A 26,071-nucleotide genomic window follows, 5' to 3' on the forward strand; every position below is an offset into this window, starting at 1 on the left:
CCCCAAACCCCCCTGATCTACACCCTAAACCTCCCCAATCTACCTCCCAAAACCCCAACATCTGCACCCCAAATCCCCAAGATCTGCACCCCAAACCCTCCAGATCTGCATCCTAACCCCCCATGACTTACACTCCAAAACCTCCAAGATCTACACCCCAAAAATCCCAAGATCTTCTCCCCAAAGCCTCCAGATCTACACCCTCAAAACCCCAAGATCTACACCCCCAAAACCCCAACATCTGCACCCCAAATCCCCAAGATCTGCACCCCAAACTCTCCACATCTGTGCCCTAACCCCCCCTGATCTACACACCCCAAGAACCCCAAGATCTACACCCCAAAAACCCCCAGATCTTCACCCCAAACCCTGTGGGTTCCCCATGCCCCAGACTGGAGGCGTTGGGAGATTTAAACCTCCCTGACCTTCCCGTCTCCGGCGAGGATTTAGCACTAAAACCTCGACTTTTCAGTTCAAAGAGGGTTTTGCAACATTCCCGGCATCCATCCCTGGGCAGAGGCTTGGAAAATAAAATAAACAAACAAGGAGAAAACGCGTGTGATGCTGGAAAACAAGGAATGAAAGAGCGTGGTGGGACGGGGCTGGGCTGTGCAGCCCCAGCCGTGTTTTTTTGGGGTCTGAGCCATCACCCCCTGATCCGTGGAGCAGAATTTCCCCGTCCCTGTGCACACACAAAGTCTCTAAACAAAATAACCTCCTCAAGGCCCTTCTGCCTGGCTGGGTCTGCAGTGAATGACCCCACTGTTTTACATGTGCTGCTGAGAAGATTTTGATGAGTCACGAGCTATTTCTGTAAATAATTAAAAAAAAAAACCCAAAAAAAAAAGAGAAGGAAATGGACATTCAATATTAAAAAAAAAAATAATGGGGCCCCGTGAACATTCATCTGTAGAAGATGGAAAAATTAAAAACTTCCCCAAAACTTCGCTCTGTGCTCCTTCCCGGGTTTCTGCGCAGAGCGAAGTTTTGGGGAAGTTTTTAATTTTTCTACACCCCAAAATCTCCAAGATCCACAGCCCATCAGCCCCAGATCTGCACTCCATAATGCTCCATAATATGGGGGTTTTTCTTCTGGTTGGTGGTTTTTTTTTTGCTTTTGTTTTTGTTTTTGGGGTTTTTTTTTTGGTTTTTTTTTTGTTTTGTTTTGGTTTTTTTTTTTTTTTTTTTTTTTTTTTTTTTTTTTTTTTTTTTGTTGTTGTGTTTTTTGTTTTGTTTTGGGGTTTTTTTGGTGTTTTTTTTTTTTGTTTGTTTGTTTTTTTTAAATTTTTTTCCCCCCAACAATAACCTTAAGGAAACCAAGGCCAGCCGAGCACGATAGGTAATTTCTTTTATTGCATTTTATAATGCCATTGTCCATACAGATTACATGCAGCTAGACCTACTGTACAAGGGTTTACCGTCTGCCCACGCAGACGCACGGAGAGCTCGGAGTACAAATACACAGCCAGGATTTTCCTTTATACAGCGCACGGGAGGGCAGCGAGGGAGGCTCGGGGTCGCTTTTTACACATCCGCCCTCCCTTCTGCCCCCTCGGGCCTCACCCCACCTCCCCAGCATCACCTTCCCACCCAGCGCCGCGCAAACCGGGGGAAAAATGGGGAAAAAACAGGAAAAAACAGGAAAAAAACAGGAAAAAAGGTGGTGGCAATGCTGGCGCTTCCCGGAGGGGGATGGATGTCCCCAAGGGGGATGGATGTCCCCAGTCTCTCGTGGCTCCATCCCTCCCAGCCCAGCCCCTGGCTCTGGAATGTCCCGACCTTCCCCAACGCTTCCAGGACAAAATCCCAGACCCAGGGAGATGCTGCTGGGGGCAGTGAGGTTGGCCAGGGGTGTAAACAAAGCAAAGAAACCCTTTGGTTTGGTGCAGGTTCAGCTGCTGCTCCTCTCCAGCAGCTCCTCCTTCCCTCCCAGCACTGGGGTCTGACCCCCGCCTTGCCCAGGTGTGGGGAGAAGAAATCATTGAGGAATTAATAAAATAAAATAAAAAATAAAAACAAAGACAAAACCATGGAAAATTAATAATTCCTTCAGTGGGAGATACCAGAAAAATGCCTTTAGGTCCAGGGAGGTGCCCTCAGCTGCCCCCCAAGGGTGGAGAGAAACAGAAAATAAATCACAAAAATACAGAATAAACCCCCCCCCCCCCCTTAAAAAAAAAAAGAACAATTTGTGTTGGTAGGTTGACAGCCAGAATCTCTCTATCTCAATATATACAGACACACAATTCTGCCACGTGTTTGGTCCTTGATCCTCCCCCCGCCCGCCCCAGCAGCGTTTTGAGGTAAAACTCGCAGAATTCCGGAAAATTCCAACCAGAAATGAAGCAGAGGGGTGGGAAGGGAGGAGGCAGCGAGGCAGGAGGGGACACTCGGTACCTGGGCTCAGGTGGGACCTGCAGAGGTGGCCAGGCTGGGTGGGGGTAAGAGAAGGAATTAAATTCACCCCTGAGTATCAAACCAGGCACGTTTCCCTTTGGAATCGTGAAATTCCCGGGGGTAGGGGGGGAAAGGCATCACCTGGAGCCACTGGGCTTTTCCAAACCTGTGCATTGTGTTTCAAGGGAAAAAAAAAAGAATCCTCTTTTATATTGATATATTTATTTATATATATATATATAATGTATAGGGAGTGCTCTTGGATGGGGCCAAGGAGCGTTGGGAATTCTCGGAGCAGAGGGGAAGCAGCCCCTGGGTTTGGGGGGGATGGTGATTTGGGGGGATTTTGGCTGAATCCATGGGGATCTGCAGGCCTTGGGATGCATTTTGGGGGCGTTTGTACCTCTGGAAAAATAAAAAATAAAAATAATCACACCCCGAGGAGGTGAGGGAAAAAGTGAAGAAAAAGGGTGAGGAATGGGAAAAAAGAGGAGCAGCTACTGAATCCCCCAAAAATCAGCTGAACAGCTGGAAAAGAGGGATAATAATTCCCAAAATCCCGGATGGGAGCAGAGGTGCCCTGTGGAGGGTGAGGGGTGGCCCAGCATCCCAAAGTCTGGAAGGTCCGGCCCTTCCTGCTCCTTTTGGGGAATAAAGCAGCAAAAGGTGATAAAACCCCCATGGCAGCTGTAAACTTGTCCCAACAATGACTTAAATTAAAGAGTGGGGGAATAAAGCGGGGGAAATTAAGAAAAAAGGGAAAAAATGGAAAAAAAGGGGAAAAAAAAGGAAAGAGGGGAAAACAGAAAGAAAAATAGAGGAAAAATGGAAAAAATAGGGAGAAGAAAAAAAGAAGAAAAACGAAAAAAAAAAGAAAAAAGAGAAAATGAAATGGAAAAAGGAAAGATGGGGAAAGGGGAATAAAGAAAGATGAGGGCAAGAAGAAAAAAGGAAAGTAAGGGGAATAAAGAAAAATAGAAAAGGAAGAAATGACAAAGGGGGAATAAGGAGAATAAAGAAAAAGGAAGAAAAAAGAAGAGGAAAAGAGGGAAAAGGGAGAGAGAAAGAGAAAAAAATAAAAAAGAACAAACAAAAGAGAGAAAAAGAGGAAAAAATAAAGTAGATGGGGAAAATCCTTGGGCAGGAGTGGGGGGGGTGGGATGGACTGGGATGGACTGGGATGGACTGGGATGTGCGCAGCACAAGGGGGGCTTGGTTGGTGCCCCCCAGCCCGGGCAGAGTCTTTGGTGCCCGGCAGAGCTCGGGAAGGGCACGGGAGTGAGCCGGGGATGGGCTGGGAAGGAAGAGCCGGGAATGAGCCGGGAATGCTCCGGGAATGCTGGGGAAGGAAGAGCTGTCCCGGAGCCGGGGATGCTCCGGGGATGCTCCGGGAACGCTCCGGGAATGAGCCGGGAACGCTCCGGGAAGGAAGCGCTGTCCCGGCGCCGGGAATGAGCCAGGAATGCTCCGGGAATGAGCCGGGAATGCTCCAGGAATGCTCGGGAAGGAAGGGCTGCCCCGGCTCCCCGGGAATAAGCCGGGAATGCTCCGGGAATGAGCCGGGAACGCTCCGGGAAGGAAGGAAGGAAGGAAGGAAGGAAGGAAGGAAGGAAGGAAGCGCTGTCCCGGCGCTCGCACGGCCAGCCGCGGGCACGGGTGACACCTAGAGGGGCGCTGGAGGGGCGGCGAGGGGAGCAGGGAAACGCCGCGATCCGGGCACGGGAGAGACCCCCGGGCATCGCCCCACCGAGCCGGGACACCCCCGGGACACAGGGGGACACACAGGGACACCCCCAGTCCCTGCAGCCAGCGGGGCATGGAGGATGCGCCGGGCAAGGAAAAGGATGAGGGGAAAAGGAAAAGGATAAGGGAAAAGGATGAGGGGAAAGGAAAAGGATGAAGGGAAAAGGAAAAGGATGAGGGAAAAGGAAAAGGATGAGGGAAAAGGATGAGGGAAAAGGAAAAGGATGACGGAAAATGAAAAGGATGAGGGAAAAGGACAGGGGGAGTCCAGGCTCACCCCACAGCACCAGGAGCCCCTCGGGGGTGTCCTGGTTTGAGAAGGAAGTGAGGTTTTTTTTGGGATGCTGTAGTCACAGCATTTGGGTGCTGTTTGACCACAGCATCCCCAAAAAACCTCACTTCCTTCTCAAACCAGGACAGGGGGTGACAGAGGTGGCACACGGGGACAGGTGACACCTTGCCCTGACCCACGGCTCTGGGTGTGGCATTTCCAGCCCCAAACGCGGCTCCTGTGATGCCGACGGTGACACAACCCCCCGGGAATGTCACATCCCAGGAAAACGGGACACACAGGGACAGAGGAGGCCTCGGGGTCACTTTGGAGAAGCCCAGAGCTGGCCAAAGAAACCAGAGCAGCTCCAGGTCCATCACAGCAGATCCCTCACGACCCTGCTGGGTGCCAGGACAGCCAGAGCCAGCCTGGCTGTGCCAGGGATGGGGAGGATTCCAGGGAAGGGGAGGATTCCAGGGATGGGGAGGATTCCAGGGAAGGGGAGGATTCCCAGGAAAGGTGATGCCCCCCAAAGCCACCACGGGACACTGGGAATGCCACACTGCCTCCCAGGAGGAGCCCGGCACTGGCTACCCACATCACCACCCCAGAAAGAAAGAGCAGGGAGAAGAGGGGTGTTTGGTTGTGTTCTCGTTATTATTAATTATTTTGTGTGTGGTTTTTTTTGTTGGTTTTTTTGTTTTTTTGGACGAATACCATCTGTTCACCTGAACTACGGACCTTCTGTCTCTAAGAAATCTTTTGGTATCTTCCCATCTGGACGCAAACAAAAGGATGAGGAAAAGAAAAGATGAAAAGCAGAATTTCCTCTCTCCCCCCCCACCACCATCAGCAGCAGGATTTGGCCACCACAGGGATCCTCCAGGGCCAGCTTTGATGACCCCCAGGTCCCCTGCAGGTGCTCAGCCGTGGGGATGGTGCCCCTTTGCCCCACCAAGCCCCTGGCCCAGCTTTGGGGGTGGAATGGGAGGCACAGGGAGTGCCTGAAGTGACAGGGGAGCAGTGGCCACCCCTGCTGGCTGCGAGGTGGCACCTGTGGCCGATGTCCAGCAGGAAGGAGGGAGCTGTGACAGCTGTGACCTTGCTGCCAGCACTGCTGGGGTGGTCAGCACTGCTGGGATGGTCAGCACTGCTGGGGATGGTCAGCACTGATGGTCAGTACTGATGGTCAGCACTGCTGGGGATGGTCAGCACTGATGGTCAGCACTGCTGGGATGGTCAGCACTATTGGGGTGGTCAGCACTATTGGGGGTGCTCAGCACAGCTGGGGCCAGCAGCCCCCCACCAGCTGGGGCTCAGGGAGGGTGGCCAAGCCTGGAGGCTGCTCTGCTTGCCCCGCAGAGGTGACAAGGGGACACCGTCCCCCCCACCGCGCTGCTTTGTGTCCGTCCCAGCTCCGTGCCAAACCCCACGCCCTGCACAGGGTTCAGCCCCGTTTCTGCTGTTTCTTCCCCCAAAGCTGGGTGGAGGCAGCACGTGGGCAGGGTCCACGAGCCCTCCGTAGTGCAAAACCCACTGGGGGACACAGAGGTGACAGCAGGGCCCTGCCATGGCTCCCCAGAGCTCAGGGACAGGGCATGGAGGTGCCTTCCCTGCAGGAAGGAAGGAGGGACCATTTTGGACAGGAGCAACCGACCTACCATCCTCGTCCACCAGTCACTAACCAAGGGAGGAGGGCAGGAAAAGTCCAGCTCTCGGGGTTTTGCTTCCATGTCGTGGCGGGGCCAGTCCGTCCGCGGGCAGTGGCAGCGTGAGGGACACGCCAGCAGCAACAGGTTGGTGCCATTGTCATTGTCATCGTCCCAAGGAAAACCCTTTTGCTTTGTGGAAGTGCCTTGAAAGAACCAGGATAACGCCAAGGTCACCTTGGGGAGGTGGGAGCGTGGCTTGGTCTCCGTCCAGGAGGGTGGGAAGGGTTTGCCCCTGCGTGGGGGAGGAGGAAGGAGTCCTTAGGACAAGTCCTCCACCGGCAGCTCCTCCTCCAGGTCCCTGTCGTCGGGGATCGTCACATTCTGGTTGGTGGTGGCCATCAGTGACACGGGTCTGCTGTCGTCCTCTGCCTCAGCTGGCTCCTCCTTCACGTGCACGGGGTGGCTGTGGGGAAGGAGAGCCTTCAGCCTCGAGGAGCTGATCCCATCACCAAAAACTCCCCAGATTTTCTGGTCCAGAACCCCCCTCACCCTGGGAAAGGGAGCCAAACCCTTCAGCCTCAGTGAGCTGATCCCATCACCCAAAACTCCCTGAATTATTTGGTCCAGAGCCCCCTCACCCAGGAGATGGGAGCCAAAATTCCCTTTGCTCGGAGAGCTGCCCACAAGCAGCTCCTGGAAGCTGTGAGGAGGGGGAACCTTCAGCCTCAGGGAGCTGATCTCATCACCCAAAACTCCCCAGGTTTTTTGTTCCAGAACCCCCTCACCTGGGGATGAGAGCCCACAAGCAGCTCCTGGTGACTGTGGGGAGACTTCAGCATGGAAGAGTGGGTCCCACCACCCAAAACTCCCCAGATTTTATGGTCCAGAACCCCCCTCACCCTGGGAGCAGAAGCCAAAACCCCCTTTGCTCGGAGAGCTGCCCACGAGCAGCTTCCTGGTGGTTTTGGGGAGGGGGAGCCTTCAGCCTCAGAGAGCTGATCCCATCACCCAAAACTCCCTGAATTTTTTGCTCCAGAGCCCCCTAGCCTTGGGGACAGGAGCCAAAAGCCCCTTTGCCCTGCTGGGAATGAGAGCCCACAAGCAGCTCCTGGTGATTCTGGGGAGAGGGAACCTTCAGCCTCAGGGAGTTATATCACAACCCAAAACTCTCTGAGTTTTATGGTCCAGAACTGCCCTCACCCTGGGGATGAGAGCCCACAAGCAGCTCCTGATGACTGTGGGGATCTTCAGCCTTGGGGAGCTGATCCCATCACCCAAAACTCTCCGAGTTTTTTGGTCCAGAGCCCCCTCACCCTGGGGATGGGAGCCCAAACCCCCTTTGCTCTGAGAGCTGCCCACAAGCAGCTCCTGGTGGCTGTGGGGAGGGGGAGCCTTCAGCCTCAGAGAGCTGATCCCATCACCCAAAAATCTCAACACCCTGGGGATGGGAGCCCAAACCCCCTTTGCTCTGAGAGCTGCCCACAAGCAGCTCCTGGTGGTTTTGGGTGGGGGGCTTCAGCCTCAGAGAGCTGATCCCATCACCCAAAACTCCCCGAGTTTTTTGGTCCAGCACCCCCTCACCTGGGGATGAGAGCCCACAAGCAGCTCCTGATGACTGTGGGGAACCTTCAGCCTCAGGGAGCTATATCACAACCCAAAACTCTCAGAGTTTTTTGGTCCAGAGCCCCCTCACCCTGGGGACGGGAGCCCAAACCCCCTCACGCTGGTGACGGGAGCTGCCAGTGCCCCACGTGCCAGCCTCCCTGAGCGCCCCTGTGCCCTGGCAGGGCCAGGCTGACCTGTACTGCTGCGGGGACAGGCGGGGGCTGTTGCTGCCGTTGCTGTTGACCTGCTCCACGGTGCTGCTGACGTCGTCGTGGCCCACGTGCAGCATGGCACTGGCCGAGCTGGTGTTGATCATGGTGGGGCTGTTGAGCAGGGGGAAGCTGCTCTCTGCCAGTGCAGCCTGTGAAAGGGAGCACGAAGAGATGTGGAATTTAGGTTTAAATCACATCTCATCCCACCCCCTGTTGTGGGCAGGGACACCTTCCACTGTCCCAGGTTGTTCCAAGCCCTGTCCAGCCTGGCCTTGGGCACTGCCAGGGATGGAGTCTGTGCCAGGGCCTCCCCACCCTCACAGGGAATGATCTCTTCCATACATCAAACCTAAATTTCCCCTCTTTCAACTTGAACCCATCCCCCTTGCCCCTCATTTCCTGATGAGATGCAAGTCCCCAGTGGAGAACAGGACTGTGGAGGGTTGAGTGTGTCCCCATGTCCCTGTCAGTGCCAGGGCTGGGTCCTTACCTGGTAACTTGCATTAAGTGCTCCATAACCGAGTCCTGAAATCATATTTTTGACTAAGGTGGGACTCCTGCAGGAAGAGAGAAAGCAGAGGGATGCAGGGCTGAGCATTCCCAGCCTGGGGACCAGGCTGGTGGCAGCTCTGGGGCTGTGTCTCACGGGGAAGGAGCACCCACCCTGTCATCTTTGGTGGCCTTCTCTTTTGGTACTCGTGCTCGTCCACGGTCCACACGGCGCCCTTGACGTTCTCCACGCGCACGAAGCACTTGTGCAGGCTCAGGTTGTGGCGCACGGCGTTCTGCGGGCACACGGGCCGTGGCCTCAGTGCCACGGCCTTGCCAGCCTCCCCCCTGCCCAGCCCCACACCTCCTGGGCGTGTCCTGCCCCCCAAAACCTCCCTGGGTGCTCCCTGACCCCACTGGCACCGAGTGGTCACGACCTCGCTTGGAGCCGGATGCTGAGGGAGGTGGGGACAGGGTGGGACAAGGGACAGCAGCTCCACTGCAGCTCTGGTGATGCTGAGCAAAGCCAGCTCCTCTTTCCCTTCCTTTCTCTTTCCCCCCCAACCCCTCCCCTGTCTTTTTGGTCCTTTCCCTCCCTTTCTTCTTTACATCGACCATCTTTACATTTCTAAATGTAAAATAAAGAGACACACACGTAGGCAGACAGCGCAGCCCCGAGAGATACCAGCTCCCTTTTCCCCTTCCAACTCCCTGCCATTTGCTACTGCCCCTATTTCATTACCAATTTTAATTTGCCTCTAATTAAATCCTGTGTATTTTTCCGACTCACTTGCTAATCCATGAGGGAGGCAGGAGGCTGGAGTGGAATCTCTCCGAGCTATAATTACAAAGGGCCTAATCACGCCGGGGCTCTGCCTTTGAATAAATTTCCTTGCATTAAGGTTCTCAGATTCTCTGCCTTGCAAATGAGAATGACCCCAATTTCAGGAAGTTGGCCTCGGAGGGGTTTTTTTTTCTCTCCTTTTTTTTTTTTATTTCGAGTCCTGATTCGTGATGAGAGACTAATTCGTTACGCTAAAACATTAACAGCAATTTAAAAGGTCGAACGGGGGCTGTATAAACAAAGGAGCCTGGCCAGCACAACAAGGCAAAAGGAGACACAAGGACTGAGCACCCCCCGTGCCTTCGAGTGCCAGAGTGCCCAGAACTCAGCAAATGGCACCAGCATCGCCCCTCTGGACTGGAATTTGAGGCGGGAAACAAAGCTGGGTTCTTCCCTTGTCATCCATTTGTCCGGACATCCATCCATGGATCCATCCATCCATTCATCCATCCATCCATCCATGGATCCATAGATCTATCCATCCATCCATGGATCCATCCATCCCCCATCCATGGATCCATAGATCTATCCATCCATCCATAGATCCATGGATCTATCCCTCCATCCACGGATCCATCCATCCATCCATCCATCCATCCATCCATCCATCCATCCATCCATCCATCCATCCATCCATCCCTCCGTGCCATGGTGCCAGGGTGACACGGTGCCAAGCAGCAGGGACAGGCTCCTCAGACCCCTTGGGGACACTTTGTGAGCAGCTCCCAGGGTCCCTGGGGAGGGAGATCCAGGCCCAGCCAGTGCTGCCTGATGGGATTTTGGGGGCACCCCCTGGGTCCCAGCAGGACCCTGACGCAGCTCCTTGTGGGACACTTGGTGTGGCTGAAGCCAGGCCCTGTGTCCCAGCCTTGTGCCACTGCCACCCAGAGGGACGTGCTCCATGTGGGCCATGCCCTGGCACAGGGCCTGGGCACCCCTTGGCCCCAAACTCTGCTCTGGCATCACCCAGGGACACATCTCAGGGCCCTGGAATTGCAGGGAGCAGGACGATATCTTGTCCCGCACTCTGTCCTCACCCCAGAACTGTCCTGTCACTGTCCCTGAGAGCACACACAGGATGTCCCTCCCTGCCACACTCCCTCCTTCCGTTTGCCCAAACAGAGCCCTGGCTGCAGCCAGGAGTGCGGCAAAGCCAGAACCTCCCCTGCCCAGTGTCCCCTTTCTGCCCTGGTGACACCCCCTGCTCTGAGTCACAGCGAGGATGGGCCTGGGAAGGCTCAGGTGGGGATAAAATAAAATAAAAATAAAATGAAATAAAATAAAATAAAATAAAATAAAAATAAAAATAAAAATAAAATAAAATAAATAAAATATAAAATAAAATAAAATAAAAATAAAATAAAATATAAAAGAAAATTATAAAATAATTTTAAAAAATAAAATAAAATAAAATAAAAATAAAATAAAATATAAAAGAAAATTATAAAATAATATTAAAAAATAAAATAAAATAAAGTGAAATAAAGTAAAATGAAATAAAATAAATAAAATTTAAAAAATAAAATAAAATATAAATAAAAAATAAAATAAAATAAAATAAAATAAATAAAGTAAATAAAATGAAATAAAATAAAGATAAAAAAATGAAATGAAATGAAATAAATAAAATAAAATATAAAATAAAATAAAAATAGAATATAAAATAAAATAAAATAAACAAAGTAAATAAAATAAAATAAAGATTAAAAAATGAAACAAAATGAAATGAAATGAAATGAAATTAAATGAAATGAAAAGAAATGAAATAAAATAAAATAAAATGAAATGAAATAAAATAAAATAAAATAAAGCCTGGCAGTGGGCAGGGTGTGATCCTGCACCCCTGGAGCCTGGCATGCCCCATCCCTGTGCTGCTCCCAGGTCACAGGGGAGGTCCCAGGCCAGCCCCTGGTTTGGGGACGTGTCCCCTGCCTCAGCCTGAGGTGGTTTTGTGTTTCCAGGCAGTGTTTGCTCAGAGCCAGGCCCAGCTGCTCTGTTTGCTTCTCATCTCTCTCCTCTAATGATGTTTGCTCTGCACCCTCCACCCACTCCCTGGGCCCTGCTGGGGTCTCCCTGTGGCTTCCCCACCTTGGTCCCCCCAGCACTCCTGTCCCATCTCAGGGGGAGCTACAGGAAAGGAGGGAAAAACCCCAGAAAAGTGGTTTTCAAGGACAGGAAATATGGTATTTTTTCCTGTGTATCCCCCTCCAGAAGAAGCCTGGCCTTGGGCACTGCAAGTTGTGAAGGGAATTATCCTTCCCCCCCACTCAAGCTCTTTTTAATCCCCTGCCATCCCTTTTTGGTGGTAGAACAGGAAAAAATAAAGAATAGAAAAAAAGGGAAGCAGAAAACTGAGGGATGCCCTTCTCCCTGTGCCCTTGTTAACACGGGGTGTGTGGAAACTGCAAAAAAACCCAAATTATTTATTCCTTTCAGCAACAAAAAGGCAGGAAAAAGGCAATTTCACCTCATTGCAGAGGGGGAAACTGAGGCTCTGGGGGCAGTGATGCCACAGAGGGCTCTGCCCCATTGCTGCCACCCTGTCCCATTCCAGGGCTTGGCCAAAATGCCTGATATCCACCCAAAAGCCTCCCATGGAAGCAAAGCCTGGATCTGCAGCAGCGACACACGGGGGCCCTGAGCTCCTGGAGAATGGATTCCTCCTCCTCAAGCCTCTCCAAAAGCTCCATCTCACTTGCACCTGGCTGATTTGAATTATTTTGATTTAAACTAGCAGGTTTCCCTCTGCCACTTCACTCCTTGCTGCCCTGAGCTGGAGGGGAGCTGAGCTGCCTCGCAGTAAATATGGGCAGCAGGAAACAAGAAATAAATAAATCTTCCCTCTTGGTTGAGGCAAGAAGGGAATCACAGAATCACAGAACTGCTCCCTCCACACCCCCCTGCTCCTCTCAGATGGCTTTTCCCAGCTCTGATTTCTAAACAAAACAAAAGGGGAGCAGCCCCAGCACTCGTGTGCTGCTCCAAAATTCACTCCAGCAGCCCAGGCTGGTGACAAAACCTCCTAAGTGACAAAAACTTCTGTCTGTGAGAGGGGTGGGGGGAACCTGATGGGCACAGGCAGCTGTTTGGGGGGTGGCAGAGGGGTTTCCCTGCTGATCCCTCCCTGCATTCCCAGCCACCAGCAGTGTCACCTGCCCCCAGGTTATCATTAACCTCATTTGCTATTTCCAGTCTCTCTCTCTCCTGCCTCTGCCCTTGTTCTCTACAAAAAATCCCCGGATTTTACCACACAGCCCTTTGCTGTATCCCACTGTAAGGATGATGCATCCCCACAGCCTAGTGAGGTGTTCTGGGGGGGGGGGTTAAAAAGCGGGATTTGGTCCTAAAATAATTTCTTACACCATTTTAGGGCTGGGCAATGAACTGGTCCTTTAGCACAAGAGCATCTCCTGCAGCAGCCAGGCCTGGGTGGGCTGGGGGGAGCTCAGGGTGGGATGGGGTGAGGTTTAGGTGGGCTGGGGTGAGCCCAAGGTGGGTTGAGGTGAGCCTGGATAGGATGGGGTGAGTCTGAGCTGGGATGGGCTGAGCCCAGAGTGGGCTGGGGTGAGCCTGGGGTGGGTTGAGGTGAGGTCTAGGTGGGCTGGGGTGAGCCCAAGGTGGGTTGAGGTGAGCCTGGATAGGATGGGGTGAGCCTGAGTTGGGATGGGCTGAGCCCAGAGTGGGTTGGGGTGAGCCTGGGGTTAATGGGGTGAGCCTGGGGGAAATGGGGTGAGCCTGGGGGAAATGGGGTGAGCTCAGGCTGGGTCAGGGAGAGCCCAGGGCGCCAGGCAGAGCTGCTCTCACCTTCCAGGTGGCCGTGTTCCTCCGGAAGTAGGCGAACATCCGCGTGAACCAGTTGTAGATTTCATTCAACGTTAGCTGCCTGTCGGGGGTCTCCAGGATGGCCTGGGCAGCCAGATAGGGGACAAGGCTGTCACTTGTGGGGTTTGACACCATCCCAAGGGGTTCAGCAGGTGGGAGGGGGGCTGAGGGAGGGTTTTGGGGTGCAGAGCTGGTCCCTGTGGCTCTCACCTGCCGGATGAGCGAGGCGTACGTGAAGGGCGGCCGGACGTCGGCGTTTTTGTAAAACTCGTGATTCTGTGCAAGCTCTGCAGGGGGACAACAAACAGAGGGGAGGGCTGGAGTGAAGGGACCCACTGAGCCCCTCAGGAGGGCGCTGAGCCCCAGCCCAGAGCTCACCTGAAGAGATTGGCGTGCAGAACTTGTCCGAGTTCCTCCTGCGGATGGGCCCCACGTTGTGTAAAGTGGAAGAGCTGATGACGGAGGGGCCCTGCCGCAGGGGGGTGATGGGCGCCGTGGCCGAGGTGGGGGGATGAGGTAAACCGTCAGGAAACGTGTCAGAAGTGCTCTTGGAGAGGCTGGCACTGGAGACCAGGTTCAGCTGCACGGACAGGCACGGAGGGAAGGGGTTGGGAAGGCTGGGAGAGCGTCGGGAACGGCGGTGGTGGTGCCGAAAGAGGTGGGGAGGGGATGGCAGGGGGGGCTTGGTGGACTTGGGAAGGGTGGGATGCAGCCAGGGGGTGGGGGTGGACCCTTGGGATGGGAATTAACCCATGGGATGGGAATTAACCCATGGGATGGGGATGAATCTGTAGGATGGGAATTAACCCATGGGATGGGGATGAACCCATGGGATGGGAATTAACCCATGGGATGAGGGTGAATTTGTGGGATGGGGATGAATCCATGGGATGGGGATGAACCCGTGGCATGGGAATTAACCCACAGAATGGGAATTAACTCATGGGATGGGGATGCACCCACTCCATGTCAGAGCTGGTGAAGCAGCTGCATTTCCCAGAGGGTGGCCAGGGCACATCCATCCCCCAGAGCCCAGCCAGGTGCACAGGGCAGGGAGGGGACAGCAGCCATCAGGGAGGGGACATAGAGGGCAGGAAGGGACTCACGCTTACAGGCTGGCTGAAAGGCTTTGGCTCTGACGGTCTCATGTGGAGATGGGCCATCATTGCTTGGAGGCGCTCACTCTCCTTGGCCAGCTGGGGGAGGCAGGAAGCAGGACAGGGACGGTCACACAGTGCCAAAGTCACCATGGAAGTGCTCACAGCCTGGAGGAGCTGCCACGAACCCCCAAACCTGGTCTGGACAGGCAGCAATGCCCAGGGTGTCCCCGCATGTGCCACCTCCTGAGAGCCCCAGTGGGGGCTGCTGCAGCCACCATGGAGGGCACAGGGGCCACTCCAGCTCCGTGTGTGCACTGGGGAACATCCACAGAGCCATTCCCAGAGCCCCCAGGCTGCCACCCACCAGCAGGGCCACCCACAGCAGCCCTGGGTGCTCTTGTCCCCGTGCCTGTGTCACTGTCCTGTCCCCTTTGCCTCCCCAGCAGCTCCCTGTCCATCGGTCCGTCCATCCCCCAGCGTTCCCACATCGCTGTAATTGCTCCCTGCCTGTTTACTCCCTGCACTGAGCAGAGGCTGAAATATTCACTGTGGCACCAGGAGAGTTTTTGAGCCCGGCGCAGCCGATGGGATCTGACACCCCACTCCCCTCCCGTCACCTTCCCTTTCCACCGGGACCCCTCAAGCTCTGGGGGAGTCCCCGCGCTCCAGCCAAGCCCTGTGGCAGAGCCAGGCAAGGAAGGGGTTAAAAGCAGGAGTTTGCAGCAAGTTTGGAGCAGCTCGGTGCTTTCTCTGCCGCGGTGCTCATTAGAGCTGACAGCTCTCCCCTCGTGATGCAGCCGGCACAGCGGGAGCTCCGCGCTCCAAACTTTCTAATTGGTGGCTCTGTGGCAGGTTCCTCTGTGCACACACAGCTCTGCTCTCGCCCTTCAGCTTTTTTTTTTTTTTTTTTTTTATATTATTATGATTTTTTTCCCTCCTCCCCTTTTCCTTTCCCTCCCCTCTTTAAGCCCCAGTAATTGCTTTCAAGCTTTGGTGAGGCGTGGGGAGCGGGATGGATGGCAGGGATGGCCTGAGAGGATGCAGCCTCCACAGCCACCCGGGTCTGGCTGTGTCCCCCCCCCATCCCACAGCCCCTGTAAGGACCCTAATTCTGGGTAGGGAGTCCCAAGGGTGCTGCAGATCTTGTCCTGCTGTGTCCTGGGCCAGTGTCCCCTGTGGTGTCACACACAGCCATAGCACACACCACGCTGAGCCCCTGTTGTCCCACCATGGGGGTGACCCCCTGTCCCATCCCACAGCCCCTGTCAAGCCCCTAATTCTGGGTAGGGAGTCCCAAGGGTGCTGCAGATCTTGTCCTGATGTGTCCTGGGTCAGTGTGTCCCCTGTGGTGTCACACACACCACGCTGAGCCCAGCCAGCCCAAGCATTGTCCCACCATGGGGGTGACCCCCTGCCCCATCCTATTTTCCAATTCCTCCCATTTTTTCCCCCTTTTTCCCTGTCAGGCCCCTAATTCTGGGTGGGGTGGGGGGTCCCAAGAGTGCTGCAGATCTTCTCCTGCTGTGTCCTGGGTGTCCCCTGTGGTGTCACACACAGCCATAGTCCCACCATGGGGGTGACCCCCTGCCCCATCCCATTTTCCAACCCCCCCCCATTTTCTCCCCCTTTTTCCCCCTCTCCCTTCTCCATTAACAGAGTTATGCAGAGCATGCTGGGGGCTCGCAGAGGCTGGCAAAAGCACTATTTAAAGAACTGCCTGGCCAAAAATAGCAGCCCAAAGTTGGGCTCCAAAGACCACGCTCAGCCACCAAAATAAGTGGCCTGGTTTTCAAGCAGCCCCGTGGCTCCCAGGGAGGTGGCACAGCCCATGTGGGGACAAACCCTGGTGCCTTCCACATCTGTGGCATCTCCTGTTACCCACAGGGACGCTTTGGCATGAGAGGGGAATGAGTTTGAGGGCTTGAATTTCACCTGGATGCAGGATTCCTATTTGGGAAAGGTGTTTAAAACAAGTTACAGTCCCCAACCCTGTCAGCCTCTCCTGAGGGGAGCACAGGGTGACAAAGAGGTGGCTTTTTGTCCCTGTGTCCATGGGGGCTGGGCTGGGACACCCACCTGTATCTCCAGCTGCTGTACCACTTGCATCTGGACTCGACACTGGGCCGTGCTCCGGTCATCAAGTGCATGTTCTGTGTTGAGGTGTCTGTGAGGAGAACACGGAGCTTTGGTTAGGCCTGGGCATGCCCAACACTCAGCCCCTCTGCTGGGGCCACACCTGGGATCAGCCCTGACCTGCAAATTGCTCAGGGATGCTCCAGCACTGCTGCCCAAAGCAGGGCTGAGCACCAGGGAAACTGAGGCACGGAGGTGACTGAGCAGAACCAGGCTGTGGCAGCACGCCAAAGCCAGGCTGGAGGACACTCAGCCCTACCCCAGGCAGCCCCAGGGTGCTCAGGAGCAGCCTCTGGCACAGGGAAAGCCCCGTGGAGGTTCCTGGAGCAGGCAGCTGGCAGGAGGTGCCAGCAGGACCTGAGGAGCAGGTTCCCAGGACAAAGGCAGCGCCATGGGAGGGTGCCTTCCACGCTCTGAGCAAAGCCCTGAGGGCACAAGGTGCCATTTCCAGGCTGTTCCCCTTCCTGCCTCGTGTTTATGAGGTGCTTCGTTTAGGAAGCAGCAGCACCTTTGGTCCTCATTGCCCTCCCTCCTCCCTGAGGCTCCTGGTGACAGAGCCAGGGACATCCTGGCATCACCTGGCCCCCAAACCCAGCCAAGCACCAGCGTGGCATCACCTGGCCCCCAAACCCAGCCAAGCACCAGCCTGGCATCACCTGGCCCCCAAACCCAGCCAAGCACCAGCCTGGCATCACCTGGCCCCCAAACCCAGCCAAGCACCAGCCTGGCACCACCTGGCCCCCAAACCCAGCCAAGCACCAGCCTGGCATCACCAGGCCCCCAAACCCAGCAAAGCGCCAGCCTGGGGACACAGCCAGCCCTGAGGATGTCACAAGGCCAGGCCATGTCCTTGCTGGGGTGGGCACAAACCCGAGGGGGCCTCACTGGAGGAGTGGGATGGTTTGGAGAGGGATTCTGGGGAAATGCCACCCCGGGAATACCCCAAAAGGTGATGCTGGGGGGTCCCAGGGGCCGTGTGCCAGATGCTCCCCAGGACTAAGGCTCAGACACCCCAGAGAAGGCGCCTCATCCTCCCCAGGCTGGCTCTGGAGCAGAGCAGGAGTCTCACCCTGCTGCCTGGGAGAGCCTTCCAGCCCCAGCGTGCACAGACACGTCAGGGAGCCAGGCCCTGCTGCCAAACCCATCCCTGAGCAGAGCCCCCAGAGCCCCAGCCCTGCCCCTCTCCCTGCCTGGCACAGCCAGGGCACGGCTGCTTCTCCAGGGGAACAAAGCCAGGTGGGAATGGAGCCATCTCCCACTGACCCCCACCCTTACCCAGCACAGCTCCAAGGCCACGCTGCCCCTCCCAGCCCAGCACAGCCCACCCCAGCTGCCCATGGAGGGGATGCCCAGAGGATACGCAGGAGATGCCCAGAGGATGCCCAGAGGATACCCAGGAGATGCCCAGGTGATGCCCAGGGGATGCCCAGGGGATGCCCAGGGGATGCCCAGGTGATGCCCAGGTGATGCCCAGGGGATGCCCAGATTCAAGGCAGGCTCCAGATGGGCTTGGCCTTTGGGAGCTGCAAATTTTCTGTCTGTCTGTCCCACACCCCAGCCCACGGTGGCAAGGAGGGGACAGAACCCCTTCCCCAGTGCTGCTGGGGAGCTGCCCTTGTGCCCAAGATGACAAAGAAGGGACAGAACCCCTTCCCCAGTGCACAGCACAGCTCTGCCAGCCCCCTGACCCAGCTCTGGGCATTCCCTGCCAACTCCAGCTCCAGCTCCCAACCCGGAGCTTGCTCATCTGCCCCGTGCCACGGGAACATGCCCTGCCAGGCAGGAGGAGATGCCTTATCCGGGTTCACCCCGTGACTCAGAGGCAGAGGAAGGAGGACACAGGAGGCTGAATCATCCTTCACTCATCCCCGGGCTGCCTTCACACCTCCTCATCCTCCTGGGCAAGGCCTCTGATGGCTTGGCACAGTCCGAGGGATGTTCCCACCCAGAGCCAACGCTCAGAGGGTGGCAGAGGGCGGAGGATGAGTGTGGAAAACCCCAAAACCTGCGCGCTGCAGAGCGCGGTGCTCGCCGAGCAGACAGCCGGGGAGGCGGGGGAAGGAGCCCCGTCAGCTCCTTCTGATGTCTTTGCTAAAAATCCCGGCTACAAAGAGATCTAATTGCAAATGAACTAATTAAGTAAACCTCTGACGAAGCGTGAAAACAATTTGTTTGACCCTGACGCTAGCAGAGGGCTCTCAGACAGCAGAGTTAATCAGTCAGCGCCGGAGCCCACAAGCGGTGTCAGCGGTGCCATCTGCCATCTGCTGCCTCCCCCCCGTGTCCCCAGCAGGGCTGCCAGCCCCCCTCGCCTGCTGCCCGGGCTCTGGCCTCCTCCAGATCATTCACTCATCCCATGGCTTGGCTTGGAAGTGCTCATAAAGCTCATCCCATTCCACCCTTGCCACGGAGCAGGGTCACCTTCCACTCCAAGCCAGCCCAGGCTTGGACGTTTCCAAGGATGGGACAACACCAGCAGCCACTCCTGCTGGGTTTTCTCCTTCTCCATGAGGTCACCTAGCTCAGGGCACACACTTTGGGATGCCTGGATCAACTCCCAATATCTTCCCCTCCATCAGGTGCATTCTGTCCCTGATGGAATGCAGGGACAGAATCATCCTCTTTGGGATGCCTGGTGTCCTGTTTTCTCCTTCTCCATGTGGTCACCTAGCTCAGGGCACACACTTTGGGATGCATGGATCAACTCCCAGGATCTTCCTCTCCATCAATTCTGTCCCTGATGGAATGCAGGGACAGAATCATCCTCTTTGGGATGCCTGGTGTCCTGTTTTCTCCTCCATGTGGTCAGCTAGCTCAGGGTACACATTTAGGGATGCTTGGTCTCCTGTTTTCTCCTCCATGAGGTCACCTAGCTCAGGGTACACACTTTGGGATGCATGGATCAACTCCCAGGATCTTCCCCTCCACCAGATGCATTCTGTCCCAGCTGGGACAGAAAAACCTGCCCCAAAGAGGTGACACTTACTTGACAAACTGCCCCAGGTCCTCACAGAGGGTTTCGCAGCCAGGCCACTTGCACTCTCCGTGGCCGTAGAGCGGGTGGGAGCCGGGGGTCTCTTCGTGGGAAGAGCTGCACAAGAGGGGAAGGGGTTTTCAGATGGGGCAGCTGGGATGCTCCAGCATTCCCAGGCGTGGGGACAGCCCCGGGGCACCCATGGGACAGCCCACAGGGACAGCTCCCTGTGCGTGCAGCAAAACAGCGCCAGGCCTCTTTTATGGGGTGGGCAGAACCCCCCCATCCCTCCCAGCCCTGTGGGTGATGGATCCCAGCCCCTTCCACCTCTCCAGGAACAAAACCACAAAGTGCCAGGGCCCGACGCGGCTCTACCTGTCCCTTCTGGGCGTGTGCATGGTGCTCTGTCCATTGGGCAGAGGGTGGTGGGAAATGGGAGGCGAGACCTTGGCGGCCGAAAACGAGGTAGAGTTGGAGGTGTTGGTGGTGAGGTCAAGACCTTCCTGCTTAATGCTGTCCTCCACGGGCTGGGTGGCCGTGACCTCCTTCCAGAGCTGCTGGAGGTCTGAGGGACAAACAGCTGAGGCACAGGACAGAGTGAGCAGGGTCAGCAGGGACACGAGGCAGCAGCCAGGGCTTCCTCCCGGCTCCCTGACTGCCCACATCTCACCCAGCGCTGGGAGAGCATCACCTGGAGCTGGGCACAGCAGGGGGAGGCTGCAGGGCCCCATTGGGAAACACAGATCAAGGCACCTGCAGCACTCACAGAGCTGCTCCCAGAAGGGAGAAGAGCCTGATTTCCCAAATCCTGGCACCCTTCTGCCAGAGGAAGAGAGGTACCCCAAATCCTGACATTCCTCTGTCAGAGGAAGAGGCGTCCCAAATCCTGACACCCCCTTGCCAGGGTACCCCAAATCCTGACACTCCTCTGCTAGAGAAGAGTTGTCCCAAATCCTGGCACCCTTCTGCCAGAGGAAAAGGTGTCCCAGATCCTGACAGTCCTCTGCTAGAGGAAGAGGTACCTCAAATCCTGACACTCCTCTGTCAGAGGAATAGTTGTCCCAAATCCTGGCACCCCTCTGCCAGAGGAAGAGATACCCAAATCCTGTCCCAAACCCTGGCACACCCCTGCCAGAGGAAAAGGTGCCCCAAATCCTGTAGCCCCCTGCCAGAGGAAGAGGTGCCCCAACCCTGCACCCCTCTGGAACCCAGACCCCAACCCCTCACGTCTCCAACCGCTGACACCGCCATCCCCAAACTTTGGGGGCACCACAAAACCCAACACCAGAGCCCCTCCCCAGCCCCCCTCACCCAAATCTGGACAAGCTCCAGCCCAGAACCCCCTGCAGGCCGCGGTGCTTACCTTGGGGCAGGCTCTGCAGGGGCACCGTGCCCTGCCCCGGCGGGAGGCTCACCAGGCCCTGGCGCTGCAGGTTTAACAGGTGCTGCTGCTGGAGCTGCTGCATCTGCAGGAGCTGCTGCTGGAAGGCCAGCTGCTTGTTCCCCAACGGCTGCTGAGACAAAAGGAGGGACAAATCCGAGCTTTATTCCCGGCCTGGCAGGGCAGGAGGGGGTTGGAGGTGGCGGCGAGGGGCGCTGGCAGCGAGGGGTGGCAGCGCTGGGGACGCTGCGCCCGGCGGTGCCTCCATCCTGCTGCGGGGCCTGCTCGGCTCAGAGGCTTTGATCTATCGGAAGAGGAGGGGAAGGAAAGGGAAAAGGGGAAGGGAAAAATAAAGCGCTGGAAAGAAAAGGGAGAGAGAGGAGCTGGGGGTTTGCTCGGAGCTGTGCGGGGAGGGACACGCAAAGCTCCCATGGGGGAGGCTCAGCTGCGGTGTTGGTGTAAAAAAAGGGGGGTCCCAGCAGGCAACAGGCACAGAACCCTCCTGCAAGGCAGAAATTTAGCCCTGTTTGTCAAAAATGACTGTTATGAGCCCTTGCTGGGTGAGGGGCTGGAACTGGTGCAGGGAAGGGGGTGCCCAGTGCCAGTACTGGTGTCCCCAGCCTGGCCACAGCCACCCCCCAAGTAGGTGACCCTCCCTCACCCCCTGGAGCTGGCCAGGCTCTGACCAGCATCGCTGGCCCTAAACTAGTTAGGCAGGATGGGTCCCTGGGGAGGCGCCGAGAAATCCATGAGAATTAAGTGAAGGGGAGAGAATTCAATTAGGGCTGGGGACAGGCAGCTGCTAATCCGAGCTGGCCGGGAGAGGGGAGCTGCCCCGGGGCTGCCCGGCCTCATTAGTGGGGCAGGCGGCTCCGTGACCCCGTGAACCCCCCCAAACCCCCCTGCCTGGGCAGACGGTGCCGGCGGGGAGCCAGGCTGGGGCACATCCCCCCCTCGCTGCACTCTGCAGAGCCCCCAAAAGGAGAATTTCCATGTTCGTGCTCTGACTGAGCAGCACGAGAGCTCTGCAGGCAGGATTGTCCTTGTTTTGTGAGCACCGGGGGATTCAGGCCCCCCAGGCACTGGGAATTCCAGGGAACTGGGGATCCCTGAGGCTGCATCAACAGGGAGCAGCAGCCAGACTCTCTGTGGCAATCCCAGTCCCAGACTGAGTTTGGGGCCATCCCGGTCCCTGACTGAGTTTGGGGCCATCCCAGTCCCTGACTGAGTTTGGGGCCATCCCGGTCCCTGACTGAGTTTGGGGTCACACCCAGGGTCTCACTGGATGCAGGTGGATCCCTGTGGATGTTGTTGATGCTCAGCCTTGGCTTTGTGAACCACAGGGTGAGGATGGGCTCCAAACCCTTCTCTGCAACATCAGGCACCACCACCAGTCCTGTCCGGGGTCCAGATGGAGTTTAATTCCAGTTTCTCAGCCTCACAGAGATGTGTGGGCTCTCCCTGCCCTCTCCAGCTCTTGGCCACAGTGGAATTGCCTCCCCAGAGTCAGACCTGGATCCTCCCTGGCTCTGTCTCAGCCCTGCACCTCTGAGGCTTAAAGATCAAGGCACAAATCAAAGCAATTCCTGCTCAGTGAAGAGAAATCCCCGACTCCTGAGCCACGAGGGCTGCAGGCCATGGGATCAGCAGGATGGAGGGAAAAGGGCAGGACCAGGCTGCAGCCTGAGAGCTTCAACAGCAGCTTCTCTGTCCCCCCAGGGTGTCCCCTCCTGGCGAGGGAAGCTCTGCCACCGTGTGGGATGGACACACCGTCCTTGCCTTGCTTAGAAACAGCAGCTGGGATGGAAAAGGATGGGATGGGATGGGACAGGACAGGATTCTCCTCCTCTTCCCGGCTCCACCACCGCCCTCCCCGAGGGCCCTGGGGCAAGCCCGAGCTCTGCTCCAGCACAGCCTCATCCACGTCACTTCCAGGCTGAGCTGCTGCGAGTGGATGAGGTCAGGAGGATCCCTGGGCACGCTGCCTGCATCCCACAGCCCAGCCAGGCTCTCCTGACCTGGCCGGGCTGGATTCAGACCCCCTGAGCCCCCTGACCCCACTCGTGGCTCTGGCACAGAGCAGGAACAGGAGGAGCAGCCCCAGGAACACAAATCCAAGAGAAACCAAGGGCTGATCCTATGGGGAAGCCAATCTGCCACCCCTGAGAGATGGGTGAAGGGATGCAGAGCCATCCACCAGCCCACGGGTTCCAAGCCAAGCTTTCCCTGGAGAAACCAGGCTGGGGAGAGCCTGGATGACAGCCCCAGCATTCCCAAAACCACACACACCCTGCTGATCCTCATAACTCCCACTTCCCATTGGAAAAGCCACTCCCAGAGGAGCTGGGGCCGAATCCTGGGCTTGGTTCCCCCAGCTCATTCCCAGCCCATTCCTAACCCGTTCCCAGCCCATTCCCAGCCCTTTCCCAGCACGGGGCTGGGGGTCTGCAGCACCACCGAGGCTTGGCTCCTCCAGCTCATTCCCAGCTCATTCCCAACCAATTTCCAGCCCATTCCCAACACATTCCCGGCGTGAGGCTGGGGGCCTGCAGCACCACCGAGGCTTGGCTCCTCCAGCTCATTCCCAACCCATTCCCAGCCCATTCCCGGCGTGGGGCTGAGGGTCTGCAGCATCACCGAGGCTTGGCCCTCCCAGCTCATTCCCAGCCGCCTGTTCCCAGCTCATTCCCAGCCCATCATTCCCAGCCCATCATTCCCAGCCTGTTCCCAGCTCATTCCCAGCCCGTTCCCGGTGTGGGGCTGGGGCTCTGCAGCATCCCCGTGCATTAGATGCAGCTGAGCGGGTGCAGCCACCGGGGCAGGAGGCGCCGTCACTTTGATTTATGAGCACATCAGGAGGAGTTTGCGCCGTGACACGCGGGACTGACAGCAGCACTTCATTAAGCTGACACCGGGGTTAGGAGCCAGCAGCTCGCCCTCCCCACCCTGCCTGCCTCAGCACAGGGACAGCCCTTGCCCTCGGCAGCTCTGGGGACACACCGGGACCTTCCCAGGGGATTTTGGGGTCTCTGCACCCCGGGAGGAGCAGGATGGGAGACATGAGCACAGCTCCTTGTTTCCCCCACACCCAGGATGCTGCTGGAGCCTGGAGGTGGCCCTCACACCCCAGCACAGCAAAATACTCCAGGAAAGGCTGGGATGTGCCACAGCTCAGCCCCATCCTGGTGGGATGCATGGATCCATGGATCAGCTGCCTTGCTCTGGCCCTTCCTCACGGCCCCAGTGTGGCACAGCACCCATGGACACGGAGCATCCCCACATCCTTAGGGACAGGATGCTGCTGAAAGGCTCTTCCCACGCATTTCCATCCTCTTGTGTGTCCTTCCCTTCTCTGGGGCACTCCCCATACCGGGGATATCAGAGCTGCTCCTCCCAGAGATGCTGCCCCTGCTCCTGGGGATATCAGAGCTGCTCCTCCCAGAGATGCTGCCCCTGCTCCCAGCTCCTTCCTGATGTCCTTCCCACCTGCAGATCCCGCTCTGAGCTGCTGACTCACGGAGAGGAGCCCTTGGAATCAGGCAGAGGGGAAGCAGGAGGCGCTGGGTTTACAAATGCTGCAGCAGGGCCGGAATTAAATCCGGCCGTGGGTTTCCAGGCAAGATCCAAGGGCAGCTCTGTGGAGGCATCCCAGGACACTCCAGCTCTTCCCTGATGCCACAGCATCACCATTCCCAGCAATCAAACATCAACACAGACCTTAGGAACACCACCCACCCAAATTTTTGGGGTGAAACCAAAGCTTATCCAAGGATTTTGAGGAAGGGAAACACTGACATCCCCTTGCTGAGACCCCCTCAGTGCTTTTCCCAGCAGGAAAGCTGGACACACACCCCTCCAGCAGCATCCAACACCCCTTCCCCCCCTGCTACACCCTTTCTTGTTGGATAAATTTCCCATCTCCTCTGTACCATTTAATTAAAAGTTAACACGAGCTTTTTAAAGCGGAGCCCGCTAAGCAAGCGCTTTGTTAGAGCTTAATTATATCCCTGCTCGGTGCTGCAAGAGAACATCACCAGGGCCAGCAGGAAAGTCCTTGAGGAAGCCCACATTTACACCTCCCCCATTTCCCCGAGCACCAGCAGCTCCTGGAGATGGTTCTGATAACCCTGAGCCTGGAAATTCACCCACAGCCCACAGTGAGAGCCTGCCTGAGGCTGCAGCAGGTGACCCTGAGCCACTGCAGCCACCCTGGTCCCCTGATGCCAGCGGGGCTTTGCCAGTTGTGCCACCCCAACACACAGCTTGGGCTTAAAATCTTCCCTCCCTGCCAAAAAACTGAGTTTCAAGTGCTGGGTGTGCATCAGGCTGCTGGATTTTGGGAGGAGTGATGGCCACAAACAGCCCCAGCGTTGCAGGGACGTGGAGGGAGTGGCTCAGGAACAGGTCCCTTGTCACCTGGAGCCCATGGAAGGACACTCAGGGGAGGGGCAGCAACGCCAGACGTGAATTCTGCAAAACTGCACAGCAAAAATCCCCACGTGAAGCATTTTGGCAAGAGAGAGGGGCAAAAACAGCCAAGGGAAAGGAAGGGAGCAGTGCTGTCTGCTGGCTGGGCTCTGTCCCCAGCCTCTGTGCGACCAGCACGTCCCCAAAACACAGCCACAACCCCTTGGGGGGCGTCACTGTGCCCTTGGGGGCAACAGCTGCTGTGTGAAGGGGTTCTGCAAGATTCCTGCAATCACAGGGGCACAAAATGAGTCTCCAGCAGGCACTGCCAGCGTGATCCTGGGGGGCTGAGAGCCCTGCCCACCTCAGTCTCCTGCTGGAGAAGCCCTTTCCTGGAATCACTGCTGTTTGCCACATTCCCTGCGCTTTGGAGAGCCACCCTTTTCCTTCCTGGCAGGAAAAGCCCAGCTCTGGTGCCACCTGACCAGCCCTGCCCACTCACCAGGGCACCGCTGTGCCAGCTCAGCCAGGACTGGGCTGCCCAAGCTGAGCCTGGCAGGGCTGGGCTGGGCTGGGCCTTCTCTGATCCCACCATGGGGGATTTGGGGAGCCCTTGCTCTGTCCTGCGGGGATGGCACCTGTCCCTGTCACCAGGGAGGCTCCAGTGCCCCTCCAGTGCTGCCCCACATCCCCACATCCCCACCAGATCACAGAGAGGGAGGAAGAGGAGGAGGAAAAAGAGAAAGAACAACTCCCAGTGACAGGACAGGTCAGCCTGGCACCCCCAGAGCAGCACGTCCCATGTCCCACTGCCATGGGCTCCCTGGGGGTTGTCCCACACCTTGTGTTGTGCTGGTGCCCTCCAGGTGAGCTCACCTCTTTGGGTTGCTGCTTTCCGGCTTGCTGCTGGGTCAACAGCTGCAGGTGAAGCTGCTCCTGCTGCTTCTTGTAGTATTCCTGCAGCTGGAATGGGGAGAGAGCAACGGGATCAGCAGTGGAACCACCCCGTGCCCACCTCAGCACCCCGTGCCCACCTCACCA

The 26,071-nt window shown here is 56.5% G+C and overlaps 1 protein-coding gene across 8 annotated transcripts in view; it reads right to left on the bottom strand.

Annotated features, from left to right (window-relative positions):
• Positions 1 to 5,651: 5,651 nt before the first annotated feature.
• FOXP4 (forkhead box P4) overlaps positions 5,652 to 26,071 on the bottom strand; it is a 58,036-nt gene continuing 37,616 nt past the window's right edge. For 5 of the 8 annotated variants that reach the window (XM_030965637.1, XM_030965630.1, XM_030965632.1 and 2 more), the window contains 13 exons: positions 25,907 to 25,993; positions 20,606 to 20,756; positions 19,618 to 19,822; positions 19,255 to 19,359; positions 16,212 to 16,299; positions 14,142 to 14,231; positions 13,414 to 13,615; positions 13,246 to 13,322; positions 13,018 to 13,119; positions 8,544 to 8,665; positions 8,371 to 8,437; positions 7,863 to 8,029; positions 5,652 to 6,526 (listed from right to left, as the gene is read on the bottom strand). In XM_030965637.1, coding sequence (XP_030821497.1) covers positions 6,382 to 6,526; positions 7,863 to 8,029; positions 8,371 to 8,437; positions 8,544 to 8,665; positions 13,018 to 13,119; positions 13,246 to 13,322; positions 13,414 to 13,615; positions 14,142 to 14,231; positions 16,212 to 16,299; positions 19,255 to 19,359; positions 19,618 to 19,822; positions 20,606 to 20,756; positions 25,907 to 25,993 — 1,608 coding nt within the window. In that variant the 3' untranslated portion in view covers positions 5,652 to 6,381. The remainder of the gene's footprint in view (positions 6,527 to 7,862; positions 8,030 to 8,370; positions 8,438 to 8,543; positions 8,666 to 13,017; positions 13,120 to 13,245; positions 13,323 to 13,413; positions 13,616 to 14,141; positions 14,232 to 16,211; positions 16,300 to 19,254; positions 19,360 to 19,617; positions 19,823 to 20,605; positions 20,757 to 25,906; positions 25,994 to 26,071) is intronic. The other 3 variants (XM_030965635.1, XM_030965633.1, XM_030965634.1) reach the window with 3 other exon arrangements.

This window comes from Camarhynchus parvulus, chromosome 26 (assembly GCF_901933205.1).
Source record: "Camarhynchus parvulus chromosome 26, STF_HiC, whole genome shotgun sequence".
NCBI classification, from domain to species: Eukaryota; Metazoa; Chordata; class Aves; order Passeriformes; family Thraupidae; genus Camarhynchus; species Camarhynchus parvulus.